Below are 27,587 nucleotides of genomic sequence, written 5' to 3' on the forward strand. Positions count from 1 at the left end.
CTAGCACATGCATGCTCTTGACCTCTCTCCGCAACAACTCAGTCTATCTCACAGCTGTCATGCTCTGCCTTTCCACCTCATTCTCCATTGTATTTGGTACTAAAGTAGAAACTATTTTCCTTTGTTTCTGACACCAAAGATAAACTTCAATAACTCTTGTACTATATTCTAATAGCTCCCCTGACTTTTCTTCCCCTTGAATTTATTCTAACAGCACCTCTCCCTCTGGTTCTACCTCCTGCTGTCTTTTCACCATCCTTTCCGACCTACATATGACTGATCCTGAAATCAATCCCCATATGAGGTCTCAGATTCACTGGACCGTTTGTCCCCTTACATCCCTATCTTAAGGAATTCTGAGTCTGATCTGATGTTGAACTCTCCTTTTACTGCCTCCATGTCTACCTCTTTAGCCATGATCCTTTCTCTTGAATTTCCAATCCACCTGGACTCCTTACTTTGGCCTATCATCTTCTTTTGATCTATCCATGGATAACTTCCAATGGAACACTGAAATACTTGTTTTTCCCCCCTACTGTCCTCATTCACTCCCTTAACCCTCCCCCCACCATACCTGCATACCAAGAACCAATCCTGACATTGTCATCAAACCTGCTGACAAAGATGAGAATGTTCTGTTTTGGTGAATTGATCTTTAGCTCAGAGGCTAATGTTACTCCTCAAACACATTGGTCCAGACCATTCCCACTTACAAATCAATAGCAACACCTTTGATGTGCACAGGAGAACTTCCTTCAATAGCTGCAATAATTCACTTCTGCCTTTTGCCCAAGATCCACAAGCAGCACTGTCAGGACACACTTAATGTTTCAGCCTGCTCTTATCCCACTAAACTGGCTTCTTCCTACCTTTCCCTGGTCCTGTCCCTTCCCACTTACAACCATGACACAGCTGGATGCCCTTCATCACTTCAAAAGTTTTCAATTCCCTGGTCCCAACTGGTTCACCTTCTCCGTATTTGTAGAATCCCTCTACACCTCCATCCTGCAATGGGAGACTCCAAAACCCCAGCTCCTGCCCTGAAAAGAAGCCCAACTAGTTCTCCTCCAACAAAACATACTCACTTGCCTGGCTGAGTTTGTCCAAGTATTGAACAACTTTTTCAACTCTGACCATTTTCTTGAGATCAAAGATGTAGCTATGGGTATTTGCATGGGCCCAACAAAGCCCATCTTTCTTCTCAGATAATGTGGAACAATCTTTGTTTCAATCCTACCTGACCCTCCTTCCTCAACTCTTTTTCTGGTGTGCCAATCTTGCATTGCTGCTGCTTCCTTCCCTCAAAGAGAACTTAAAAATGTCATTAATGCCAATTTCCACTCAGTTCTCATATTCACATGGTCCATCTCTGACTCTTCCCTTTCCTTTGAAATGTCTTGCTTCTTCCTGAATTGTGTAATCTCCTCTACCATTGTGTTCTGCTCTCACTCACTCTCCTCATAACGGACTTACCCAGCTCTTTATCTTCCACCCCCCAGCCTCCATATTCAATGGGTCATCCTGTCACAATTTCCACCAGTGCCAGTAAGATGTCTTCACCAGCATTTAAGGGGGACTATTTCCTTCAAAACAGCCTGGTCCACTTTCCCATCTCTACCAAAAACTCTCTGTATTATAGCACTCTCCTGTGCAATCGCAGGAGATGCAACATCTGTCCATTCACTTGTGCCCTCTCAACATCCAGAGCTCAAAACAGTTCTTCCAGATGAATCTTCCAATCAACAATTTCAGTACGCTGGATGAACGCAGCAGGTCGGGCAGCATCAGTCAGAAACGATGAGTCAACATTTCAGGCCGGATCTCTTCGTCAGGACTGAAGAATGAAAGATGGGGAAGGATTTGAAGAATGCTTGTAGCGTCAGTTGATAGACCAGTAATTTGAAAGACAAAGGGGTGGGGGAGGGGAAGCATTGACATCATAGCCCTGCAAATGATGGGTAGTAGAAGGGGGCTGAACCATGAGGGAGCTGGGGGAGGTGGTAGAGTGAAATAGGGATAGAGGAAGGGAGGGGGAGGGAATTACCGGAAGTTGGAGAATTCTATGTTCATACCAAGGGGCTGGAAACTACCTAGATGGTATATGAGGTGTTGCTCCTCCAACCAGAGTTTAGCCTCATCATGGCAGTGGAGGAGGCCATGTGTGGACATATCTGAATGGGAATGGGAAGCAGAGTTGAAGTGGGTGGCTACCGGGAGATCCTGTCTGTTGTGGCGGACAGAGTGGAGGTGCTCGACGAAGCGGTCCCCCAATCAGCGTTGGGTTTCACCGATGTAGAGGAGGCCGCACTGGGAGCACCAGATGTAATAGATGACCCCAACAGACTCACAAGTGTTGTCTCACCTGGAAGGACTGTTTGGGGCCCTGAATGGTTGCAAGAGATGAGGTGTAGGGACAGGTGTAGTACTTACGCTAAATCTTCCAATCAGCTTAATGCAGTGTCCTCTACAATGGAGAACGAAAATGGAAATTCAGTGAATGCTCTGTGAAGCTTCTGAATTCAATACACATGAGTGACCCTGATCTTCCAGTTGTCCGCCATTTTAAATCACCATCCCACTCTGACCTATTTCTTTATGGCCTCCTGCACTTTTGCAATGAGACTCAATTTAAGCTTAAGGAGCACATCATCTTCCTTCTGGGCACATTCCGAACTTTCAGAACCAATATTGAATCCTCCAACCTTAGGTAGCTCACTCTTTCTGCCTATATCCAAACTTGATATGCCTATATTTCAGGCTGTCATCATTTTGGCTCATTTTTCTGATTGTATTTGGATAGTTTGCATTTTTAGGCATGTCCCCTCAGCCTCACTATTTCCAACACATTACATTAACAAGAATCTTAAGATTTCTGGTAACAGCTTCAACCTACTCATTTTATCAGAGACATTTCCTTTGATCTATTCATGCCTTCCTCTGCCTCCCACACACAGCTTCACTCTTACCGAAGACTAATTTTCTTGTGTATGCAGTTTTGACCCAGGGTGTTTGTTAATTGCTTTTGCACAGATGTTGCTTGACCTGTTGAATGTTTCATCATTTTCAGCTTTAGGACACTTGTCCTAATCTTGTTAGAAGGGGAAGGGTCAGTTACAGATTTCCTGCTCAACTTTTTTTCAATCAGCCTGTTAATGTGCCTCTGCAGTTTGCTCATAGCTCTAAGTTAAATAAATCTGTACGTCAACATCACCAGTGCCTCGGAGGTACAAAGATAAAAGTTACCAGAAAACAGGATTAAACTTAGACTGAAATTTTGAAAGTGATATCATCAACTGTACCAATTAAATTATTCCTCAAGACGTCAGCATACTCCAGCAGAACACATATTGAAAACCGTGTAATAATTAATTGGACAGGCATCAATGAAAAAGAATGAGGCTTAAGGCAGTACCTGCCGATTATCACCACTGTGGACCCTACAGCGGTCTGATACTTTATTTAGTTCCAGGTTCTTCAGTAATGCAGAAACTGCATGCGGATTCCACTCACAGGCATGAACAAATGCTGCGCCCGCATGCACCAGAAATGGTAGTGTAAAATATCCAATTCCTGCAAGAATTAACCACAGATGTTATCATTATCAGTCTCATTTGAAATCAACTAATATGACTGTATTACCAGTAACATATGATTCGTAAAATATGATATCACTTTAATGTACCAATACAGATCACATTTGTTATTCCCCATCTGAGTATCAAACAGATGTAAGATTTGCAACTAAAATCATCACTGCTCCCCTTTTCTCCAAGGTTTTACATTAACTGTGATTATACTTCAAGAATAATGTGATGGTTTTTAGACACTCTGAAATGTCCAAAGAATGTGAGAATCATGACATACTGTATATGCATGTCTTCATTTTCCATTAGATGTAATACTGGTGTTGTTTCTCACAGACTGAATCATCAAAGCAACTAGTTTACATAGACACTTCTGTCGGCATTTACAACTCAGATGCCAATAGAAACCGAAATATGTTCGTCATTCGAAATAGTAAATTCCACACATGGGCCAACAAATATATGTTTTCATTGTTTATTTCATGAACCCAGCTCCTCATCTTTTGGTAAAAAAAAAAAGAAAGTATTGGGAGGAAACAGAAAGAGCCACTTGCTGGATATGGAGCAGGTGAGAGGAGTTGAGCTGGAAGTCAGGAGCAGATGGGCAGTGACTTGGCCACCAACTGGAGAGTGTAGTGGTCAAGGGTCAAGTAACTCTACGAAAATTGGGCACCACCTGGCAACATCTGTTCCTGGTCAAAGGCTGTTACATCATCAGGTAACTGAAGAGAGCACCCCGTTGTATGTTGCAAGCAACGATGGGGCCTCACATAGATTGTTGATCAACTTTGGAAGATTGAACTTGAAGGCAGAGTACAAGGTTAATGCCATAATTCTTAGCAGTGTGTAGGACCCACATGATCTTGGGTCCTAACCGGAGATACCATGCAAATTGTTACAGTGGGTAAGAAAAGCATGTGATGTACTTTTTATTCTGGCATCTTCTCCCTTCCTTTCCAGTGCTGAAGAAGAGCCTCGGCCTGAAACGTCAACTGTTTATTCATTTCCATAGATGCTGCCCAACCTGCTGAGTTCCTCCAGTGTCTTATGTGTGTTGCATATGGTGTGCTGGCCTTCATGAGTCACGGGATTGAGTTCAAGAGCATCATGGTAATGCTGCAGGTCTATAAAACTGTGGTTATGTTCAGTTCTGGTCGCTTCATTATAGGAAGAATGTGGAAGCCATAGAGAGGATTTAGAAATTTACCAAAATGCTGTCTGGATTAGCAAGTATGTTTATTTTTTTATTTAGAGAGACAATATGAAATAGGCTCTTCCAGACCTTCAGGCTGCACTGACAAGCAACCCCCAATTTACCTCTGATTTAACCCTAGCCTCATCACAGGACAATTTACAATGACCAATTAGCCTAGTAACCAGGACGTCTTTGGACTGTGGGAGGAAACCGGAGGATACGAAGGAAACCCACGCATTCTACAGGGAGGATGTACAGACCCTTTATAGGTAATGTTGCAGAGAACTCCAAACTCCAGCGCCCCGAGCTACTGTATAATAGCGTCATGCTACCTGCTACACTACCATGGCGCCCAAGGTCTTTTGAGGAAAGCTGAGCAGCTATAGCTTTTCTCTTTGGTGTGAAGGAGCATGAGGCAACTTAACAGAGGTGAATACAATTATGAGAGGCACAGACAGAGTGAACAGACAACACCTTTTTCCCGGGGTGGCGGGGCAATGGTCAATACCTGAGGATGTCTGTTTAAAGTGAGTGGAGGAAAGCACAAGGGAGATGCCAGAGGTAGCTCTTGTTTTATCACACAGAGAGTGGTAGATACCTAGCACACAATGCCGGGTGTGGTGGTAGAGGATGATACAATAAGGACATTTAAGTTTCTTAGAGTGGCACATAGATGTAAAAAAAATGGAGAGCTATGGGCTGTATAAGAGAAAGGGTTAGAGTGCGTGTGGAGTAGATTTGTACTTGTCAGCACAACATTGTGGACCCATGGGCCATTGCAGTGGTGTACAGTTCTAAGCCCTATAAAACCTGCACAATATAGATAGGCTATTATCCACCAGACAAGGAATGAGCAATCCATTACGAGGTTGTGTAATATAAATGCCCTTTATCTAATCTCTATGCCTCCCCCCCCCCCCCAATTCTTATTGAATGACAAAGCAGGAACAATTGCCCTATTCCTGATTCCCCTTCTTACTTTGACAGACAGAGACTTTATGGAATCAATGCATGTAATATGCCCATTCAGCTCATTGTGGTTCAGCTATTGATTCTTGATGTTACCTGCATACAGGTCCACAACCACTTCTCCTCTGCAGTCAAAAGAGCTGACACGTAGCTTTTCTGTGATATTTCCAGAAGAGAACATGCATTTGGTAATGTCAAATGTGTATCTATAGAACACAAGGCAGACAATTACAACACAACAACACAAATTTTGTGAATGTAATTATCACTCTGAGGAAATATAATTTTAAAAAAAAAAGAATTTGAATGTGAAAAACTTTACCACATTTAAAACAGAGCATTACTTTGTCTTGCCATGTACATAATACAACAAAAAGGTTCCACAGGCAATGAAATAATTTCAGAATTACAATAAAGCATCACAATCAGAGTGAACCATCTGGATGATGTATAGCTTTGCAACGTAACATTTATTTTTCTACAATTTTAATGTCTTGCTTCACACCACGACAACAATGTTAATCTTATAACTGAGTGTTTCTGCATTGTACGTGATAAACACTACAATTTAAAAATGTTCGATTTGCAGCATAAATACTGACAATGACTGTGTTCCGAGTTCAAATTACCAGTATCCTGAAACTATTTGTCAAATGTTATAGATCCCCCTTACTTACGTTACCACAGATACTCCTCAGGTTTCAAACACCCAACAACATTCATATGAATGAGTGTTTGGGAGACCTGTGGAGCTGCAGGCACCTTCTGCTTTGAGGCAATTCAATTCACAGTAGCATCACTGCATCTTGCAGAAAAATCTAATGGGTTAAATTAAACGTCCTGGTTTAACTATACACCCCCACCCCACAGAATGCCTATGTTTTTACTTCAATATACTGACATATGGTTGCACTTCCGCTCTGCATGCTGTTTACGTTACACCCTGACATAACCTGGAGAGGACCAGTACAGTTATTTGATTAAACATATTTTAAATGAGGTACTAAGGATCTCTCATGCATGCTCGGGAATATAATCATCCTGTGCCACTATTCAAAAAGAAGCAGATGTTTCCCAATGACATTACTGGCATTACTCACTGAACTACCATGATCAAAAAGAGATGGTCTGGTTGTTAAGCCTTATTGTGCAAAAGCACTATTTTTACAACAGTAATTTTACTTCCCAGCTACTTAATTGGATGTGAATTAAATCGGTATGTTCTGAGGACATGATCATAATTATATTTTTTTCTAACTAATAAATCATGTTTTATCGTTAAGAAAATGAAAAATAAACATGAAGATAAGAAATAGGAAGAGGAGTGGGGCATTCAACCTTTTAATCCTAGGTCTGACATTCATTAGCATCATGGCTGATCTAGTTCAAAGTAAAATTATTACATATATGTCTGCATATACTACTTGAGATTCATTTTCTTGCGAGCATTCACAGTAAATAGAAAGACAGACAAAAATCAATGAAAAACTGCACACGACAGAGATGGACAAGCAACCAATGTACAAAGGGCAACACACTGCAAATACAAAAAGAAAACAAAATAATAAATCAATAAACAATAAATATTGAGAACATGAATTGTAGAGTCCCTGAAAGTGTACATAGATTGTGGAATCTGTTCAGTGTAGGGGTGAGTGAAGTTATCCACTCTGGTTCAAAGAGCCTGACGGCTGAGGGGTATTAACTGTCCCTGAACCTGGTGGTGTGGGACTTGTGGTTCCTGTACCTGCTTCCTAATGGCAGCAGGGAGAAGAGAGTACGGCCTGGATAGTGATGAAAGATGCTGCTTTTCTGTGACAGCCGTCCTTGTGGTAATGCTCAATGTTGGGGAGGGCTTTACCTGTGAAGGACTGGGCTATATCCACTACTTTTTGTAGTTTTTACCATTCAAAGGCAATGGAGTTCTCATACTAGGCCATGATACAACCAGTCAGTATAATGTCTTCCGTGCATCTTTTGAAGTTTGTCAAGGTTTTAGATGACATGCTGAATTTATGCAAATTTCAAAGGAAGTATAGGCACTGCTGTCCCTTCTCTGTAAGAGCAGTTACATTCTGGACCCAGGACAGATCCTCTGACATGATAATGCGGAAGGATTTAAAGTTGCTGACTCTTTCCACCTCTGATGCACTGATGAGGGCTAGCTCATAAACCCCTGGTTTCCTCCTCCTGCAGTCAATAATCAGTTCTTTAGTTTTGCTAACATTGAGTGAGAGGTGGTTGTTGTGGCACCACTCAGCCAGATTTTCAATCTCCCTCCTATATACGAATTCGTCACCACTTGTGATTCACCCCACAACGCTGGTGTTGTCAACAGCATTGGAGCTGTACTTAACCTCACAGTAAAAAGTATGAGGTGAGTAGATCAGGGGGCTAAGCACACAGCCTTGTGGTGCACCTGTGCTGATGGAGATTGTGGAGGAGATGTCGTTGCCAATCTGACCTGACTAGGGTCTATTGAAGATCCAATTGCACAAGAAGGTATTGAGGCCAAGGTCTTGGAGCTTATTGATTAGTACTGAGGGAATGATGGTACTGAATGCAGAGCTGTAGTTAATGAAGAACTTGCTGCTGTATGCACCTTCACTGTCCAGATATTCCAGAGCTGAGTAGAGTCAATGACATGACATCTGATGTTGATGCATTGTGACAGCAGGCAAATTGGAGCCGATCCAAGTCGCTCCTCAGCCAGGAGTTCATAGACTTCATCACCAACCTCTCAAAGCACTTCATCACAGTGGATGTAAGTGTTACTAGACAAGCCATTGAGGCAGGGATGTTCGTCTTGGGCACCAGTATAATTGAAGCCTGCTTGAAGCAGCTGGGTACCTCAGACTGCTGAAGTAAGAGGTTAAAGATATCAGCAAACACTTCAGCCAGTTGAATAGCACAGGTCTTCAGTACTTCCCAGGTACCCCGTCTGGGTGGGATGGTTCCTGTGGGTTCACCCCACTGAAGGATGCTCTCATGTTAGCCTCAGTGACTGAAATCACAGTGTTGTCAGGGGCTGTGGGAGTTTGTGAAGATGCTTCCATGTTTTGATGGTCAAAGTGAGTATAAAAGGCATTGAGGTTATCTGGCAGCAAAACTGTATTTTCACATATGACATAGAAGCATAGAAAACCTACAGCACAATACAGGCCCTTCGGCCCACAATGTTGTGCCAAATATGTCCTTACCTTAGAAATTACCTAAGGTTACCCACAGCCCTCTATTTTTCTAAGCTCCATGTACCTATCCAGGAGTCTCTTAAAAGACCCTATCGTATCCGCCTCCACGTCGCCAGCAGCCCATTCCACACACTCACCACTCCCTGTGTTGTCACGAACCCACAGGTTTCGTTTACTGTGGTCTGTTAGTTTAAGAGTGCCTAAATGAGGCGGGACTATGATGTTGTTCATTGACTGACTTGCAGCTTGTTTAACTTTGAAACAAGCACACAAACAGTCACGGAAATTTCAGCAGCTGGTCTCCCTCTCTCTACTGTGACTTCTGACCGTGACTGTCTGTGTCCTTTTAAAGTTAAACAAGCTACAAGTCAGTCAGTGAACAACATCATACTCCCGCCTCATTTAGGCGCTCTTAAAGTAACAGTCCACAGTAAATGAAACCTGTGGGTTCGTAACACTTCCCCCACAAAAAGGAAAATTTTGATCTGCAAGAGCAAAATTTTAACTGCAAACTACACAATGTGAAACAATACATGTATGGTAATCATAAAACATATTGCAGAAGCGTTTACAAATACCAGATTCTACTCCACTATTAAAAATACATTGCAAGCTTAACATCTGGAAAGACAATCTGCAATTACGTTATCTTTGCCTTTAATGTGTGTTATCATAAGATCATATTCCTGCAAAGTCAGACTCCAATTTAACAACCTTCTGTTTTTGTCTTTCATCTTACTTAAAAACATCAACGGATTATGATCTGTGTAAATCACAAGTGGTTTCTGAGCTGGGCAAACATAAACATCAAAATGCTGCAAAGCCAAAACAAGTGACGATAATTCTTTCTCTATGGTGGAATAATTTCTTTGATGCTCATTGAATTTCTTTGAAAAGTAAGCTACAGGATGTTCAACTCCATCACAATCATCCTTTTGTAGTAACACTGCCCCTGCAGCTTCATCACTGGCATCCACAGCTATCGAGTACGGCTTTGTCAAATCAGGTGCTTGGAGCACAGGTTGATGACATAAAATGGCTTTTAACTGATCAAATGCCTCCTGGCAAGGTTCTGTCCAAACAAACTTTTCACCCTTCTTCAGGAGGTTAGTCAAAGGAAGAGCAATGTCAGCAAAGTTCTTACAAAACTTACAATAATATCCAACCTTTCCCAGAAACCTTCTAAGAGCCTTTTTACCAGTTGGAATGGGAACTTTAGAAATTGCCTGAACCTTTGCCTGAACAGGAGCTAACTCACCTTGACCTACCACATAACCAAGATAGGTCACAGTGGCATGGCCAAATTCACTCTTAGCTAAATTAACTGTAAGGCTGGCCTTTGAGAGCCTTTCAAACAACTCTCCCACTGCAGAGATATGAGCTTCCCATGTGTCATTCCCTGTGACTAAATCATCAATATAGGCATCTGTATGTTTTAACTCTTGAATTACAGAATTAATCATTCTTTGAAATGTTCCTGGTGCATTTTTCATTCCAAACAGCAGAACATTGTATTCATACAGCCCAGAAGGTGTTACAAATGCAGAAATTTCTCTACCTCTATCTGTCAGTGGAACACACCAGTATCCTTTCAACACAGCAATCTTTGTAAGAAACTTAATTTTTCCAACATTGTCTATACTATCATCCACCCTAGGGATGGGATAAGCATCTGTTTTTTTTTTTACAGCATTCACCTTTCTATAGTCAGTGCAAAACCTACCATCTAGTTTAGGTACAAATACACAAGGTGAACTCCAATCTGAAGTTGAAGGCCTTATAATACCATTTTTTAGCATATATTCAATCTCTTGTTCAGCTAATTTACATTTTTCTATGTTCATGCGACAGGGGTGTTGTTTAATCAGCTGGGCATTCCCAACATCCACATCATGTGATACAACTGTGGTTCGGTTTGGAACATCAGGAAATAAATTTTTAAACTTCAAAATTAATTCCTCCATTTGCTGTCGTTGCTGTGGCTGCAAATGAGCCAACTTGTTATCAATGTTTCTAGAATAGCCAAATTTGTTAATCTGACGGAGACAATGTTTGATTAGAATAAAGACGCTCACAGATATGCCTGCTTGTTAAAATATGGTTTCATCATGTTTAAATGTACCACCTGTGTTGATTTTCGTCAATCAGATGTTTTGACAACACAATTTACATCGTTATTTTGAGAGACCATTTCATCCACTCCTGTGGATTATATGAAGTGACAGTCCCACATTCATAGTGCACTGTGTGCTGATATTTAACCCAATCTTTTGAGCTTAAAAGAGTTTCAAACCATCGTAGTGACCAGCTGAAATTTTAGCAGCTGGTTGCCTTCTCTCTCTCTCTCGACTGTGACTGTCTGTGTCCCTGCTTTAAAGTTAAACAAGCTGCAAGTCAGTCACGGTCAGAAGTAGGGAGAGAGGGAGAGAGGGACACACCAGCTGCTGAAATTTCAGCTGGTCACTGCGATGGTTTGAAACTCTTTTAAGCCTAAAAGTTTGGGTTAAATATTGGCACACGGTGCACAACGAATGTGGGTCTGTCACTTCGTATGATCCAAAGGAGTGGATTTTTCGGGATATCCTGTGCAGACCACTTATGTGTCAACCCTTGCCTGGGTATGTTGTGTGGCAGCCAGTTGAAGACAATATCCCTGTGACAGATCACTTTCGTTTTGATATCATTTTGAAGACATCTGATCTAAACATTCTGGCTTTTATCTTTCTTATGGCTAGAAGGGTGCTTTTGTTTAAATGGAAGGATGCTGTTCAGCCTAATCACGCTCAGTGGTTACGGGATGTTATGGCATGTCTAAATTTAGAAAAGATTCATTGTTCAATTTCTGAATCTAACCAAGATTTTCAAAATTTGTGGGGGCCGTTTTTAAATTATTTTCATAATCTTTGACTTCTTGTTCAAGTACAGAAATTGGTTAATAGTACAAACCCCATTTCCAGAGAAGTTGGGATATTTTCCAAAATGCAATAAAAACAAAAATCTGTGATATGTTAATTCACGTGAACCTTTATTTAACTGACAAAAGTACAAAGGAAAGATTTTCAATAGTTTTACTGACCAACTTAATTGTATTTTGTAAACATACACAAATTTAGAATTTGATGGCTGCAACACACTCAAAAGTTGGGACAAAGGCATGTTTACCATGGTGTTACATCACCTTTCCTTTTAATAACACTTTTTAATTGTTTTGGAACTGAGGATACTAATTGTAGTAGACTTGCAATTGGAAATTTTGTCCATTCTTGCTTGATATAAGACTTCAGCTGCTCAACAGTCCGTGGTCTCTGTTGTCTGATTCTCCTCTTCATGATGCGCCATACATTTTCAATAGGAGATAGAGCTGGACTGGCAGCAGGCCAATCAAGCACACGCACTCTGTGTCTACAAAGCCACGCTGTTGTAGCCCGTGCAGAATGTGGTCTGGCATTGTCCTGCTGAAATAAGCATGGACGTCCCGGGAAGAGACGTTGCCTTGATGGCAACATATGTCTCTCTAAAATCCTAATATACGCCTCAGAGTCAATGATACCTTCACATACATGCAACTCACCCATGCCGTGGGCACTGATGCACCCCCATACCATCATAGATGCTGGCTTTTGCACCTTTCACTGATAACAATCAGGATGGTCATTTTCATCTTTGGCACGGAGAACTCGACGCCCCTTTTTTCCAAAAACTAGCTGAAATGTGGACTCATCTGACCACAGCACACAATTCCACAGTCTTTCGGTCCATCTGAGATGAGCTCGGGCCCAGAGAACTCGCTGGCGTTTCTGCATAGAGTTGATGTATGGCTTCCTCCTTGCGTAATACAGTTTCAAGCTGCATTTCTGGATGCAGTGACGGACTGTGTTGAGTGACAATGGTTTTCCGAAGTACTCCCGAGCCCAGGTGGCTATAATTGTCACAGTAGCATGACGGTTTCTTAGGCAGTGCTGCCTAAGGGCTCGAAGATCACACGCATTCAACAGTGGTTTCCGACCTTGCCCTTTACACACTGAGATGCCTCTGAATTCTCTGAATCTTTTCACAATATTATGTACTGTAGATGTCGAAAGACCTAAATTCTCTGCAATCTCGCATTGAGAAATGTTCCTTTTGAACTGACTAACAATACTCACACGAATTTTGGCACAAAGGTGTGAGCCATGACCCATCCTTGCTTGCAAAGACTGAGCCTTTGATGGATGCTACTTTTATACCCAGTCATGATACCTCACCTGCTACCAATTAGCCTGCTTAATGTGGAGTCTTCCAAACCAGTGTTACTTGAATATTCTGTGCACTTTTCAATCTTATTTTAACTCTGTCCCAACTTTTGTTGAGTGTGTTGCAGCCATCAAATTCTAAATTTGTGTATGTTTACAAAATACAATTAAGTTGGTCAGTAAAGCTATTGAGAATCTCTTCTTTGTACTTTTGTCAGTTAAATAAAGGTTCACGTGAATTAACATATCACAGATTTTTGTTTTTATTGCATTTTGGAAAATATCCCAACTTTTCTGGAAATGGGGTTTGTGTATTTCATTATCTGATAAGTTTCTTTTTTTTCCCCAAACGGCTTTGGCTTTGGTAGTGGTTGTAGATCTTTTTTTTCTTAATAGAATTGCTTATATTCTAATATATGAACTAATCTAATCCATATGAATATAGAGTAAGGAGCTTGTTAATGTAATTCAATATACTGTATCTGGTATTATATTTTGTCTTTTGTTTTATAATATATATTCTCTTGAACTCTGTATTCCTCTATATATAGAAATCAAAATCAATAAAAATATTGAAAAAGAAAGACAGATCACTTTCAGTGATAATTCGTATGTGGATTTGGAATGACATGAAGGACAAGATCTATAGCAACTGTTATCTAGTTTTACCATTGTGGAATACTTTGTAATTACCTCTTCTCTACGTTTCACCCCGGATTACAAATATCTCTCTCCTATCATTCATTCCGTGGATGAACTGAACTTTCCTACTTTACCATCTCAAGACACTAAGCTTTGTTTCCCCAAGCTTAACTTAGTTTCGGAGCTATATTACACACATATATATATACATAACACTGTTAACATTTGTTCATCTTGGTTAAGTTATGATATTATAAGTAGATATTAATAGAGATAGAGGTTTTAACATTAAAACCCGCCCAGTGCAAAATCTCTTGTTGTTGGTTTATTTCTAAAATGTTACAGCTCGTAATAGTGTAAAAAAAACTTACCCCTGACATCTCCTCTGTACCTACTTCTAAGCACCTTAAAACTAAGCCCTCTCATGTTAGCCATTTCAGCCCTGGGAAAAAGCCTCGACTATCCACACCATCAATGCCTCTCATCATCTTATACACCTCTATCAGGTCACCTCTCATCCTCCGTCGCTACAAGGAGAGAAGGCCAAGTTCACTCAACCTATTCTCATAGGGCATGCTCCCCAATACAGGCAACATCCTTGTAAATCTCCTCTGCACCCTTTCTATGGTTTCCACATCCATCCTATAATGAGGCGACCAGAACTGAGCACATACTCCAAGTGGGGCCCGACCAGGATCCTATATAGATGTAACATTATCTCTCAGCTCCTAAACTCAATTCCACGACTGATGAAGGCCAATGCACCGTATGCTTTCTTAACCACAGAGTCAACCCGCACAGCAACTTTGAGTGTCCTATGGACTCGGACCCCAAGATCCCTCTAATCCTCCACACTGCCAAGAGTCTTACCATTAATACTATATTCTGCCACATATTTGACCTACCAAAATGAATCACTTCATACTTACCTGGGTTGAACTCCATCTGCTATTTCTCAGCCCAGTTTTGCATCCTATCGATGTCCTGGTGTAACCTCTGTCAGCCCCCCACACTATCATGTCGTTTGATTTCACTTTTTAGGAAGTGATAGCATTCAAGCCCTGCCACAACTCCTGAAGCTGAGCATCCTTCAACAATTTTTTTTGGTCTGTAATTGCCTCTTTCCCTGTGAGATGGCTTTCTGGAGGTCGAACCTGGACCTCTTGCATTTTACTTGGTCACCAGACCTGAATACCACTTGTCTGGCCCTCAACAGGTAGCGGATCTCTTGGATCATCTAGGTCTTCTGGTTGGGAAAGACTCTGAATGATTCAATGCCACTTTGCATTAACCCCACATCCTTTGCTTCCAGAATAAACTGAAATCTATTGATCTCTGTTTTAAATTAACTGAGTGCCTGAGTCTACTCTGACCTTTAGGGTAGTTGATCATTAGGGACATGATTATAGAGTCATAGAGCACTACAACTCAGAAGCAGACCATTCAGCCTACCTAGCCTGTACTGGCCTGGTTTTCTGCCTAGCCCCATTTATCAGCTCCCACACCATAGCACTTCATACCTCTCTCATCATCCTTTTAATGTTACAATTGAACCTGCATCTACCACTTCTGCTGGCAGCTCATTGCACACTCATATCAACCTCTGAGTGAAGTAGTTCCTCCTCAGATACCCCATATTTCACCTTTCACCGTAAACCCCTAGCTCGAGTCTCGCCCAAAATGCGTGGAAAAAGCCTGCATGAATCCATTCTTTCTATACCCATCATAATTTTATATGCCCCTACAAGATCTTCCTTCATTCTCCTGCATTCCAGGGAGCAGATTGGAGTGGATTGTAAAAATTATTAATACTTTTTATTTCCATTCACTACTCGGGGATTACACAGTGCATCTATCTACTGAGAAGCTGAAAGATATACAAAATCACAATAATTTCTGATTTGTTCTATGTTAGCTTAGTCTGAGTTCAGCACTTGTGTTCACAATGTCAGTTACTGGGTATTAAATAGGACTACTACATTTGGATATTTTCTGTCCAAATGTCTGTAGCCAATCCTGAATTGTGAGGAGGCCTTTATAAAGTTGAATTTCGTTTTTGCCAAGTTTTGGTGTGGTATTTCATCGATTAACAAAACAAACAAGATCTTAAAATACTTTGCTTCTTCACTCAAGAATTTTTGGTCTAAATCTTCCTTCAACATGTCATTTTCGGTACAGGATCTTATATTTTCAGTGTTGGAGAACCTGTATATTTTGTTGATGTCAAAAGCTAGAGACCTTATGTTTCAGGAAAGGGAGAAGTTTAGAGGGATCTAGTGGAGAAAGTTTCCTCCACTGCATGCACTGCCTGAGTATTTTCACATGCTGCAGTATTTGTAGTTTTGTTAAAGGATTCCTCATATTGTACCTTAACCTATAATGTCCGGAAAAATGTCAGCAATTAAAAGTGCAGGTAATGCGTCAAATGTATCAAAAAAAACCACCTTGGATGTAAAACTACAAGACCTGGAATGACAATGTGTTCATTTGGAGGCCACTGACACTGAGGCAGCGAGATTCCAGTTGATAAAATAACCAGAGTGCGGCAATTTTATGGATGGAATCTTGAAAATCAGGGAGCTTAAAGGAGCTATTTTCTGAGCACAGTTCCTCTGTGAAGAGAGTCATGCTGTATAAAATCTCCTGTTTCAGAAGCATGATCTGTATGAGGAGGAGATGGGCAAGACAATTAACTCCGCAGCAGCCTCTTCCACAAAAGTGAATATAGGCTAAGTTCCCCAATGCTGCATTGCTGTTTTTGCTACCCTGCACACATTATTTTTTCATTACATTAATGGAATGTAATAATTTTTACTGTTTAGTACATACAGTATGTGTGCTGAAAAAGTACAAGACAAAGACTGGTTACCAGAAGCACATAAATTCAGAATCAGGAATGATGGCGATGCCAAACAGCTACTGACTATCCACCTGGGCGGCCGCGATAGTGAGAGCTTACCTTTCTGATGGCTCAATGTACACATTATTGTTTGATGCACAAAATGATTAAAAACATTATATAAAACTACCTTCAGAGTATTATGTACAAGCTATATATGAAATGTAAATGGAATTTCATGTTTAGTCTTGGGTCTCACCCCTAAGCTTTCTCATTATATTGATGCAAATATTGCAAAATCCAAAAAAATTCCAAAATAAGAAATGCTTCCAGCCCCAAGCATTTTGGATCAGGGGTGCTCAACCAGTATTACTATCAACTGACAGCTAGAAGTTAATGTAGCAAAGACCATGGGTGATTCATTATTTGATATTTACTGTCCTTCCATGGATTGGAATTGCTTGAATTAATGGCTTCCTAAAGATACAGCTAACTTTAGAACTCAGAGGAATTGCATGTTATAGGTGACATACAAGAAACTATGGAGTGCCACAGTATCTGAACGCTTTTAATTAAAGGAAGAAATTTATCATATGTGTATTATTGGGAGGAAGTGGTGCTCACAATGTTACATGCAGATTCTTGCATTGTTTGGCATTATAAATCTGATTATTCTGCTCTCACCTGATGCCATTGTCAACGTGATGGACCCAGGCATTGTCTCCCAGCAATAAAGTAACCTTTGGAGTACGAAAGCCATCAGCAGATATTCTGCCTGTCTTTGCAATGCGTCTTACACCTAGCGCATTAGCAACCACCTGCCACAACTCTGGCTCTGCAATAAACAGAACAATGATAAAACCAACAGCACATAAGAACTCACTTCAAAGATAAATAAAAATACAACTTAGTATTTTCATATTGCTTAATTAACTTAGCCACCATGATTTTCTAATATAAATATCATAGAACCATAGAACACTACAGCACAGAAAACAGGCTATTCGGCCCTTCTAGTCTGTACCAAAACATTATTCCGCTAGTCCCATTGACCTGCATCCAGTCGATAACCCTCCAGACCTCTCCCATCCATGTACCTATCCAATATATTCTTAAAACGTAAGAGTGAGCCCGCATTTACCACATCAGATTGCAGCTTGTTCCACACTCCCACCACCCTCTGAGTGAAGAAGTTCCCCCTAAACATTTCCCCTTTCACCCTAAAGCCAGGTCCTCTCGTATTTATCTCTCCTAATCTAAGTAGAAAGAGTCTATTCACATTTACTCTGTCTATACCCCTCATAATTTTGTAAACCTCTATCAAATCTCCCCTCATTCTTCTACACTCCAAGGAATAAAGTCCTAACCTGTTCAATCTTTCCCTGTAACTCAACTCCTGAAGACCCGACAATATCCTAGTAAATCTTCTCTGCACTCTTTCAATCTTACTGATATCCTTCCTATAGTTAGGTGGCCAGGACTTTACACAATACTCCAAATTTGGCCTCACCAATGTCTTACACAACCTCACCATAACATCCCAACTCCTACACTCAATACCTTAATTTATGAATGCCAGGATGCCAAAAGCCTTCTTTACAACCCTGTCTACCTGTGACACCACTTTCAGGGAATTATGTATCTGAACTCCCAGATCCCTTTGTTCCTCCGCACTCCTCAGTGCCCTACCGTTTACTGTGTATGTCCTACCCTGATTTGTCCTTCTAAAATGCAACACCTCACACTTGTCTGCATTAAATTCCATCTGCCACTTTCTGGCCCATTTTTCCAGTTGGTCCAGATCCTTTGCAAACTTTGAAAGCCTTCCTCGCTGTCCACAACGCCTCCAATCTTAGAGTCATCAGCAAACTTGCTGATCCAATTTATACTGAATAAGAACATAAGAAATAGGAGCAGGAGTCGGCCATCTGGCCCATCGAGCCTGCTCCACCTTTCAAAAAGATCATGGCTGATCTGCCCATGGACTCATCCCCATAACCCTTAATTCCCCTACTATGCAAAAAATCTATCCAACCTTGTCTTAAATGTATTTACTGAGGTAGCCTCCACTGCTTCATTGAGCAGAGAATTCCATATTCTCTATTCTCTGGGGAAAGCAGTTCCTCCTCATCTCCGTCCTAAGTCTACTCCCTCGAATTTTGAGGCTATGTCCCTTAGTTCTAGTCTCATCTACCAGTGGAAGCAATTTTCCTGCCTCTATCTTATCTATCCCTTTCATGATTTTATATGTTTCTATAAGATCTCCTCTCATTCTTCTGAACTCCAGCAAGTTCATAAAAAGATAGATAAAATAGTGAATTTGAAACTTGACTAAACTTTACCACCTAAATGGACAGCTTGTCATATGAGGAAAGACTGAATAAATTAGATATGTATTTGTGGGAGATGAGAAGAGTGAGGGGCAAGTTAATTGAAACATGTATGATCTTAATGGGTTTTGAGAAGTTGGATCATATTTAGGAAATCCGGAAGCAGGAGTCTCACTTAAAAATTTTGGGTCACCCCCATTTAAAACAGAGATTAGGTGAACTTTTTTTCTCTCAAAAGGTTGGAAGTCTTTGAAAGTCTTCCTTAAAGAACAGGAGAAGCACAATCTTTGAATATTTTAAGAGATGGATAAATTCTTTAGAAGCAATAGTATGAAAGGTTATGGTACGTGGGGAGAAGTAAAGAGTAGTAAATGCAATCAGATCAGCCGTGATCTTATTGAGACAGTGGAAAAGGCTTGAAGGACTGAATGACTCACTCCTTTAACTAATTCATACAACTTTGTCTAGTTCTATTTTCTCATTAAATCACAGCCAAAGATCTAGAACTTAGATTACAGATTGCAGCCTCTATCCTTGTCTCAAAAGTTCATCACAATCAAACTCAATGATCTTGAGTACAAGTATGGTACGGTATTTATAATGTACTTAAAATGAGAAACCAAAGTCTTTTAAACATCCAATATTCAAAGTGAAAAAAAAATTATCAAAGTCTGTATATGTTAACATATATTACCTTGAGATTCATTTACAGGAAAATAAAGAAAAACAATAGAAGTTACAAAAAACTATACATAGACAAAGACCGACAAACAACAATGAGAAAAAGACAAATTGTGCCCAAAATAAGTATTGAGAACATGCGTTGTCAAGCCTTGAAAGTGAGTTTGTAGGTTGTGGAATCAGTTCAGACTTGTGTGAGTGAAGTGATCCATGTAGGTTCGGGAACGTGATGACTGTAGGGTAATAAACGTTCCCAAACCTGGTGGTGCAGCTCCTCAGGCTCCTGAACCTCCTGCCCAGTGGTAAGTAGTGAGAAAATATTATATGTTTATCATTGCTCTTCATAGGAAGAATTTATTTTTACAGAAAATCTTTCTTGCACAATAAATGGAATTTTATCTTCCATAAGTTTCAACCCTCACCCGCCCCCCCCCCCCCCAATTTAGGTGCTCCAGAAATAACTATCAAATAGTCGAGAACAACTCTTATGTAGCTCTGACTTCCACTCCCGCAGTGAAGCCCCTGGTGATGTACTTTCCAACTTCTACCATTTTTAGTAAAAACGTGCACATTTAATGTAAAGCATAAACACTTAATTTCTATCAGTGCCAGTTTCTGATTCCTGGAAACATAAAGACTGTAACCTGGTATATGCTGAATCCTTCATTCCACCCTCAATGTATGACATTAATTTTATATGAACATTAATTAGTTAGGTAGTGTTACAATCTTTATGACACACTTTTGCTGATAAATGAAACCATATTCACTAACCCTCTGCATCTTTAATGCTTTCAGCAAACCCTCAAGAGAAGGCAGTAAATGCAATGATTTTTGCCGAACTCCTTGAGTTTGCTCATGTAGATCGGATACTGAGTTGATCATTTATTACTTAATTCAGTCATGTTGTTATGGAGGAGAACATGTATACATCTTCCAAAAGGAAAATAATATCAGCAGTTTCCAAGGTTGATTTAAAATGGCATAGGCAGATACAATCTGTAAACTTTTTTTCTGGGGAATGTAACAGAGGGAAAATACATTTGAGTTCACTAAGGACCAAATGTGCAATACAATCCCTAACATTTATGCTGCATTGTTTAAAATTTAAATCTCACCCAAAGTTTTCCAGAGTTCTGTTTGGAATGCATTTTCACTCAGAACAATCATGTCTCCATGCCTCTTCCACGCTTGAGGTAGGTCACGTAGCAGTTCTTCACTCCAAAGGACCCCATGTTGCTTCAATAATGCATCGAGCTCTTCTTGCAGCCGTTGGTGGCAAGATTTTACCAATGATTTTTTGGATGCTATTGGGTTCTGAAATGTATATTCGTAAAACAGACATGCATCAAAATTAATTATAGAAGACAAACAAGATATAATTATCATGGGTGAATGGCAGGGAAAGAAGTAGATACTGAAAAAGATGAGTTATCCAATGCAGTGTGCTGATTTGCTGTTCAGTTTGTGCTAGAACTAGTGGCCAAACTTCATTTTGCTTTCTGTTAACTCCATGATGCCCTTTAAATAAACGGTACTTGTTCCACAAGACATTATTTCTTCTTTCTGCTTTGGAAGGCAATAACTATTATCAGGTTACCGCTCCAGAGGCTTAGGCAACATTCCAATTTCTCATCCACTTCTCTTCTCTGAATCCTGGCAATCACTTCCAATGAGCCATTCAACAACTCAGTCAATTACATTACTTATGTCTGAAACTGATCATTTTTTCATTTATTCACACACCCAATTGTTTCATTGTTTCCTACTGGGGTGTTTGACGTAGCAACCCATCAGCAAAGAGAATAATTTCAGGACTTCACCTTCTATTTCAGCTGAGGTCGGACAGAGGAGGAAAGATCCTGTTTAAACTGGCCTGTGAACAACATACGTTCATTATGGAGCTGAGAGCAGCTACTGCAAGTAGATAAAAAGCCATGCTGAGTTCAGTGGCATCCCAACACAATCTATGTGAGCAAGAGGTTCAAGTTTGGATCTTAACAGTGCAGAAGTTAGTGCCACCATTGCATTGCTCCAGCACTCTGGGTTCAATCCTGACCCAAGGTTGTTTATGTGGAGTCTGCACATTTTTCATGTGACCATGTAGTTCCCTCCAGATGTTCTGGTTTCGTTCCACATCCCAGACATGTGCTGGTAAGCGGACTGACTACTGCTGATTTGTAAATTACCAACATAATGTAAGGGTTGGGGTTGGGGTGGAGGAATAATTGTTACTGAGCTTATCAGGGAGAATAGGTTACAGGAAAACAAGCATGGAAATGGGACTGCTAGAAATGTTCAGAGAGCTGGGCTATCTGTGTCAGCAGAAAATGTGAGAATGTAAAATAAAAAGAAATACTTTCCAAAGCTGAAACTCAGTAAAAGGTGGGTTACTTTTCATTCTGAATAGATCACATTAATGCTGCTGAATGGATAATTGTAACAGTGAGCAACATGTTTCAAACCACCTGCTTGCAATCACTTTCTGATGATCAGATATTCTAATATTGTGTGAAAGGTCAAATGCTTGTACCGACGTGTGTTCAGTCAAGAAAAGAAATCCTACCTTCATCACGGTAAAAGTGCATGTACTTCCTGGAGCTACAGTCTCACTCAGGTTAAGATGGTGAAGAGGGCTGAGCTTATTGCAAATCACAGGCAATGCAACCGAACCATCAGGTTGCTTCTGGAGACGACAGGCTGTGTCCAGGAAGCCATTCTTCTCCAAATACTCCCTATACGAGGAAACAGAACAAGATCAAATCACTTTCTCATCAGGAATGAAGGAAGGTTGCTGAAAATGAATTGCTAATTTAACAGTATTACTATGCAATATATAAAGTGGTTTGTTTAAAAAATGACTTCTATTATCTAAAAATAAAATCCAGTGTATGTTGATGACAAACATGGTGCAAGAGTGCTGGAAGATCGCTGAAGTGGTATTCTTGTTTAAAAATGTAGAAAAGTATAGAATGAACAACTTTTGACCAGTTATTTTGACATAGGCAGACATTAAATTGTTATCAGAAATTGAGGGAGAGGTTATTTATTAGCATTTAACAAAGAACAAGTTAATTAAAGAGAACATGGACTTATTAAGGGAAGATCATGTTCCACTACTCTGATTTTTAGGAGATAAAAGGAGTGTTAATAAGGATGAACATCTGATGTGTCAACATGGTTTTATCTTGGTGTTTGACAAAGACACAAAAATACACTGTTCAAGAAAGTAATACTCACAAGATTTAAGAGAAAGTAGAATGTTGGACTCCTGGGCACAGGGTAATAGTTAATGGTTAATTTGTTGACTGGAGTGGTCTTGTCAGTACTGAAACTTGTTTTTCATATCAATCATTTAGACTTCATTATAAGGGAACCTAATTAAGTAGTTTGCCAACAATACCAAAATGGTGGTGTAGTCATTAGTGAAGAAGAAAATTGTAAGTTACATGAAGATTTCAATGGACCGGTTAGATAGATGAAGAAATAGCAAATTAAATTCAATCCAGTGTGATTACGTATTTGGTAAAGACTGATAAGGCAAGAGAACACACAATAAATAGCACAGTCCTGTGTTGTACGGAGGAATAGAGGAATCCTGATGTTAATACCCACTAGTCTCTGAAGGCAACTGGACATACATTGGTTAAATATGCCTTCCGTATACTTGCCTTTATTAAGCAAGGGATAGAATACTGGAGGAGAAAAGTGATCAAGTAATTGGTGAAGCATTTGTTAGGCCACAGGCTGAGAGAGATCAGCTGGTTGAATGTGGGCTTCGGGAAGGGGGAGTCGAGGGAACACACACCAGTCCTCATAGAAACATAGAAAACCTACAGCACAATACAGGCCCTTTGGTCCAGGATGCTGTGCCGAACATGTACTTATTTTAGAAATTACCTAGGGTTACCCATAGCCCTTTATTTTTCTAAGCTCCATGTACCTCTTCAGGAATCTCTTAAAAGTCCTGATCGTATCTGCCTTCACCACCGTCACCGGCAGCGCATTCCACGCACTCACCATTCTCTGTGTAAAAAAACTTACCCCTGATACCTCCTCTGTACCTACTTCTAAGCACCTTAAAACTGTACCCTCTCGTGTTAGCCATTTCAGCCCTGGGAAAAAGCCTCTGACTATCCACACAATCAATGCCTCTCATCATCTTATACACCTCTACCAGGTCACCTCTCATCCTCCGTCATCCAAGGAGAAAATGCCAAGTTCACTCAACCTAGTTTCATAGGGAATGCTCCCCAATCCAGGCAACATCCTTGTAAATCTCCTCTGCACCCATTCTATGGTTTCCACAACCTTCCTGTAGTTAGGTATCCAGATCTGAGCACAGTAATCCAAGTGGGGTCTGACCAGGGTCCTATAAAGCCGTAATATTACTTCTCCGCTCTTGAACTCAATCCTGCTGTTGATGAAGGCCAATGCATGGTATGCCTTCTTAACCACACAGTCAACCTGCTCAGCAGCTTTGAGTGTCCTATGGACTCGGACCCCAAGACCCCTCCGATCGTCCACACTGCCAGGAGTCTTACCATTAATACTATATTCTGCCATCATTTTTGACCTACCAAAATGAACCACGTTACACTTATCTGGGTTGAACTCCATCTGCCACTTCTCAGCCCAGTTTTGCATCCTATCAATGTCCCACTGTAACCTCTGACAGCCCTCCACACTATCCACAACACCCCCAACCTTTGTGTCATCAGCAAACTTATTAACCCATCCCTCCACTTACTCACCAGGTTATTTATAAAAATCACGAAGAGAAGGGGTCCCAGAACAGATCCCTGAGGCATTCCACAGGTCACCGGCCTCCATGCAGAATATGACCAGTCTACAACCACTCTTTGCCTTCTGTGGGCAAGCCAGTTCTGCATCCACAAAGCAATGTCCCCTTGGATCCCATGCCTCCCTACTTTCTCAATAAGCCTTGCATGGGGTACCTTATCAAATGCCTTGCTGAAATCCATATACACTACATCTACTGTTCTACCTTCATCAATGTGTTTAATCACATCGTCAAATAATTCAATCAGGCTCATAAGGCACGACCTGCCCTTGACAAAGCTATGCTGACTATTCCTAATCATATTATGCCTCTCCAAATGTTAATAAATCCTGCCTCTCAGGATCTTCTCCATCAACCTACCAACCACTGAAGTAAGACTCACTGGCCTATAATTTCCTGGGCTATCCCTACTCCCTTTCTTGAATGAGGGAACAACATCTGCAACTCTCCAATCCTCCGGAACCTCTCCCGTCCCCACTGGTGACGCAAAGATCATCGCTAGAGGCTCAGCAATCTCCTCCCTCGCCTCCCACAAGGCCAGCAGTGGAATGGGTGAATGGTTTCAACTTCCTGGGTGTCAATATCTATCCTGGGCCCAGCGTGTTGATGGAATTACAAAGAAAGAACGCCAGCTGCTATAATTCATGAGGAGTTTGAGCAGATATGATACAACAGCAAATATTGTAGCAGCATTCTAACTGGTTGCATCACCGGCAGGTGTGGAGACACTAATGCACATGGTCAGAAAATGCTTCAGAAAGTTGTAAGCTCAGCAATTTCCATGATGGGCACTAGCCTCTCCAATATCAAGGAAATCTTCAAAGACAATGCAGTATCCACGATTAAGGGCACCCGTCATCCAGGACATCTAGTCTTCTCATTGCTACCATCAGGGAGGAAGGACAGGAGCCTGAAGACACAATGTTTCAGGAACGGCTTCTTCTTTTCCACCATCAGATTTCTGAACCATGAACACAGCCTCACTATTTTGCTCTGTTTGCTTATGTATTTTTAATATATTTATTACTGTAACTTGTATCTATCGCACTGTATGGCTGCTTTAAAACAACAAATTTCACAATAAATACGATTTTGATTCTGACTTTTCTAGTCTTGTCCCACATTGTAGGAAGGATGTAGAGGGAATACAGACAGTATTACCAGGGCTGTTAGGAAGAGGCAAGGCTGGATTTGTTTTCTTTGGAACAAGGAGATTGAAGGAACATTTAACTGAAGTATCTGAAACAAAATGAAGTCCAGACAAAGGAAGCAGAAAGGACCCATTTACTTTTGCAACAGATTAGTAACTATACTGCAGCTTTAGGTGAGTTGTTGAAGGATTAGTAGTGAGTTGAAAAGAAAATTGTCCCACTTAACATTTGGAAAATTGGGTTTGGAACTTTTTGACTGAAAAGATGGAGACAAAAATCCACACCATGAACAAAAAGAACTAAATGAGAATTCGAAGACCCAGAGCCTGCATGGCTATCGACCAAAGCAGGGAAATGTGATAAGACGTCCATCTTTTGCTGGCATAAATAGTCTCCTAAACCCCCAAAATTCCATGAAATCTAATACTCAATATAAATAATCTGAACTTTACACTTGTTACATCGATTCAAGAATGCTTCATGTCATTTCCAGTACACATGTGTAAAGGAGAACCAAATACTTGTTCCTCTGGCTCTGATGCAGCACAAAACAACAGTATGATAAAGAACACAATAATCATAAAAAAACACAATAAATATAAATACATAAGGTAGCTTACACACATGGATTGATTGTATATCCATAAAGTGATACGAGGCACAGGAGTGCCTGACAGGAAATAGTAAAGTAACGGTGGAGGGGTGGGTTAGTGGATAGAAAATAACTGCTTTGGAGTCTGGTTGTCCTGGCGTAGACGCTACGCAGTCTCCTCTCCCTGATGGGTGTGGGACATATGGTCCATGAGCAGGGTGGGTGGCATCCTTCATGATGTTACTGGCCCTTTTCCGGCACCTTTCTGTATATATGCCCTCATCTATTAAATCAGAACCATCTACTCACCAGTGATAGCCAAGATATAGGAGTAGGATTATTTTTCATTAATGTTACAGACACAAGTTTTTCTACCCTTTAGACATTAGTTTAATGAGGTTCCTCTACAGCTATTTTTATTAGGGGTACATTTTTCCGGCCTATGCTGACGAGAATGAATTTGGGTGCCACATGCCGATGTTGGTGGGAGCAGTAGAGAGCTGGTAGGATGATATTTTGTTGAAACAGTAGAGCTGGTTTTCAGTCTTTGGTGCTTTGTTCCTGTTACTTTAGAGCAGCAGAGTGTCTCATTAGCTCTTTTGAAGAAGCACACTCAAACCAGCAGCAGAGTGTCTTACTAGCTGTTTTGGAAAAGCAATTATTTTAATAATACAGGTCAACCTTCACTAATCCGACTACCTGTAATCCAGTTCCTTCGATAATCTGGCACTGATTATGCTTAATGTGATCCTTCTGTAATTCGGCATTTTCACTAATCCGGCACTCCTCCGGTCCCAATGGTGCTGGATTAGTGAAGGCCGACCTGTACCTAACATTGGACATTGTAAAAAGGCATTTTCAAGGAAAGTATTGAAAAAAATAATAACCCAAAGAAATTTTGTGAGGTATAAAATATTATGCATTATTGAGAAATTCTGTTTGAATTAGCTGTGGAAAATTACAAGTAACAACATCTAAGCAAAACGTTTCTCCTTCCTCTTAATATAACATTACCACACAAATAAATCTGTGCCATGTTTCACCTGTATTGTTGTGCAAACTGGGCCTGAGTCACAATTGCAATTCTTTCAGCCTGCATTGTCTTCCATAACCGCCAATCTTGTATTAACTGAAAAAATATTCAACACTAGATCAGTTAATTATCTTTATTTTTTTCTTTCAAAAATATATTTTATTCATTAAATCTGCAATATGTAGTATATTATACATTAAAGCTGTTTTCCATTCACCGTATGGTACATTTACTTACAAGATTCACGTTATGCTGGTAAGACATTTCTTTCTTCCACATACATTCCACCAGTAAAAAAAATCAGGGTTTTAGACACATAATGAATGAGTAATCGGTGGGGCACG

At 40.5% G+C, this 27,587-nt stretch overlaps 1 protein-coding gene across 3 annotated transcripts in view; it reads right to left on the reverse strand.

Annotated features, from left to right (window-relative positions):
- Nucleotides 1-27,587, reverse strand: part of trmt12 (tRNA methyltransferase 12 homolog) — a 34,820-nt gene that overhangs the window by 6,202 nt on the left and 1,031 nt on the right. For 2 of the 3 annotated variants that reach the window (XM_072270575.1, XM_072270576.1), the window contains exons 2-7: nt 27,254-27,339; nt 22,230-22,398; nt 20,782-20,980; nt 17,337-17,487; nt 5,845-5,954; nt 3,413-3,570 (exon numbers count right to left, since the gene is read on the reverse strand). In XM_072270575.1, coding sequence (XP_072126676.1) covers nt 3,413-3,570; nt 5,845-5,954; nt 17,337-17,487; nt 20,782-20,980; nt 22,230-22,398; nt 27,254-27,309 — 843 coding nt within the window. In that variant the 5' untranslated portion in view covers nt 27,310-27,339. Of the gene's footprint in view, nt 1-3,412; nt 3,571-5,844; nt 5,955-17,336; nt 17,488-20,781; nt 20,981-22,229; nt 22,399-27,253; nt 27,340-27,480 lie in introns of all 3 variants that reach the window. The other variant, XM_072270574.1, reaches the window with a different exon arrangement.

Source organism: Mobula birostris, chromosome 10 (genome assembly GCF_030028105.1).
Source record: "Mobula birostris isolate sMobBir1 chromosome 10, sMobBir1.hap1, whole genome shotgun sequence".
NCBI classification, from domain to species: domain Eukaryota; kingdom Metazoa; phylum Chordata; class Chondrichthyes; order Myliobatiformes; family Myliobatidae; genus Mobula; species Mobula birostris.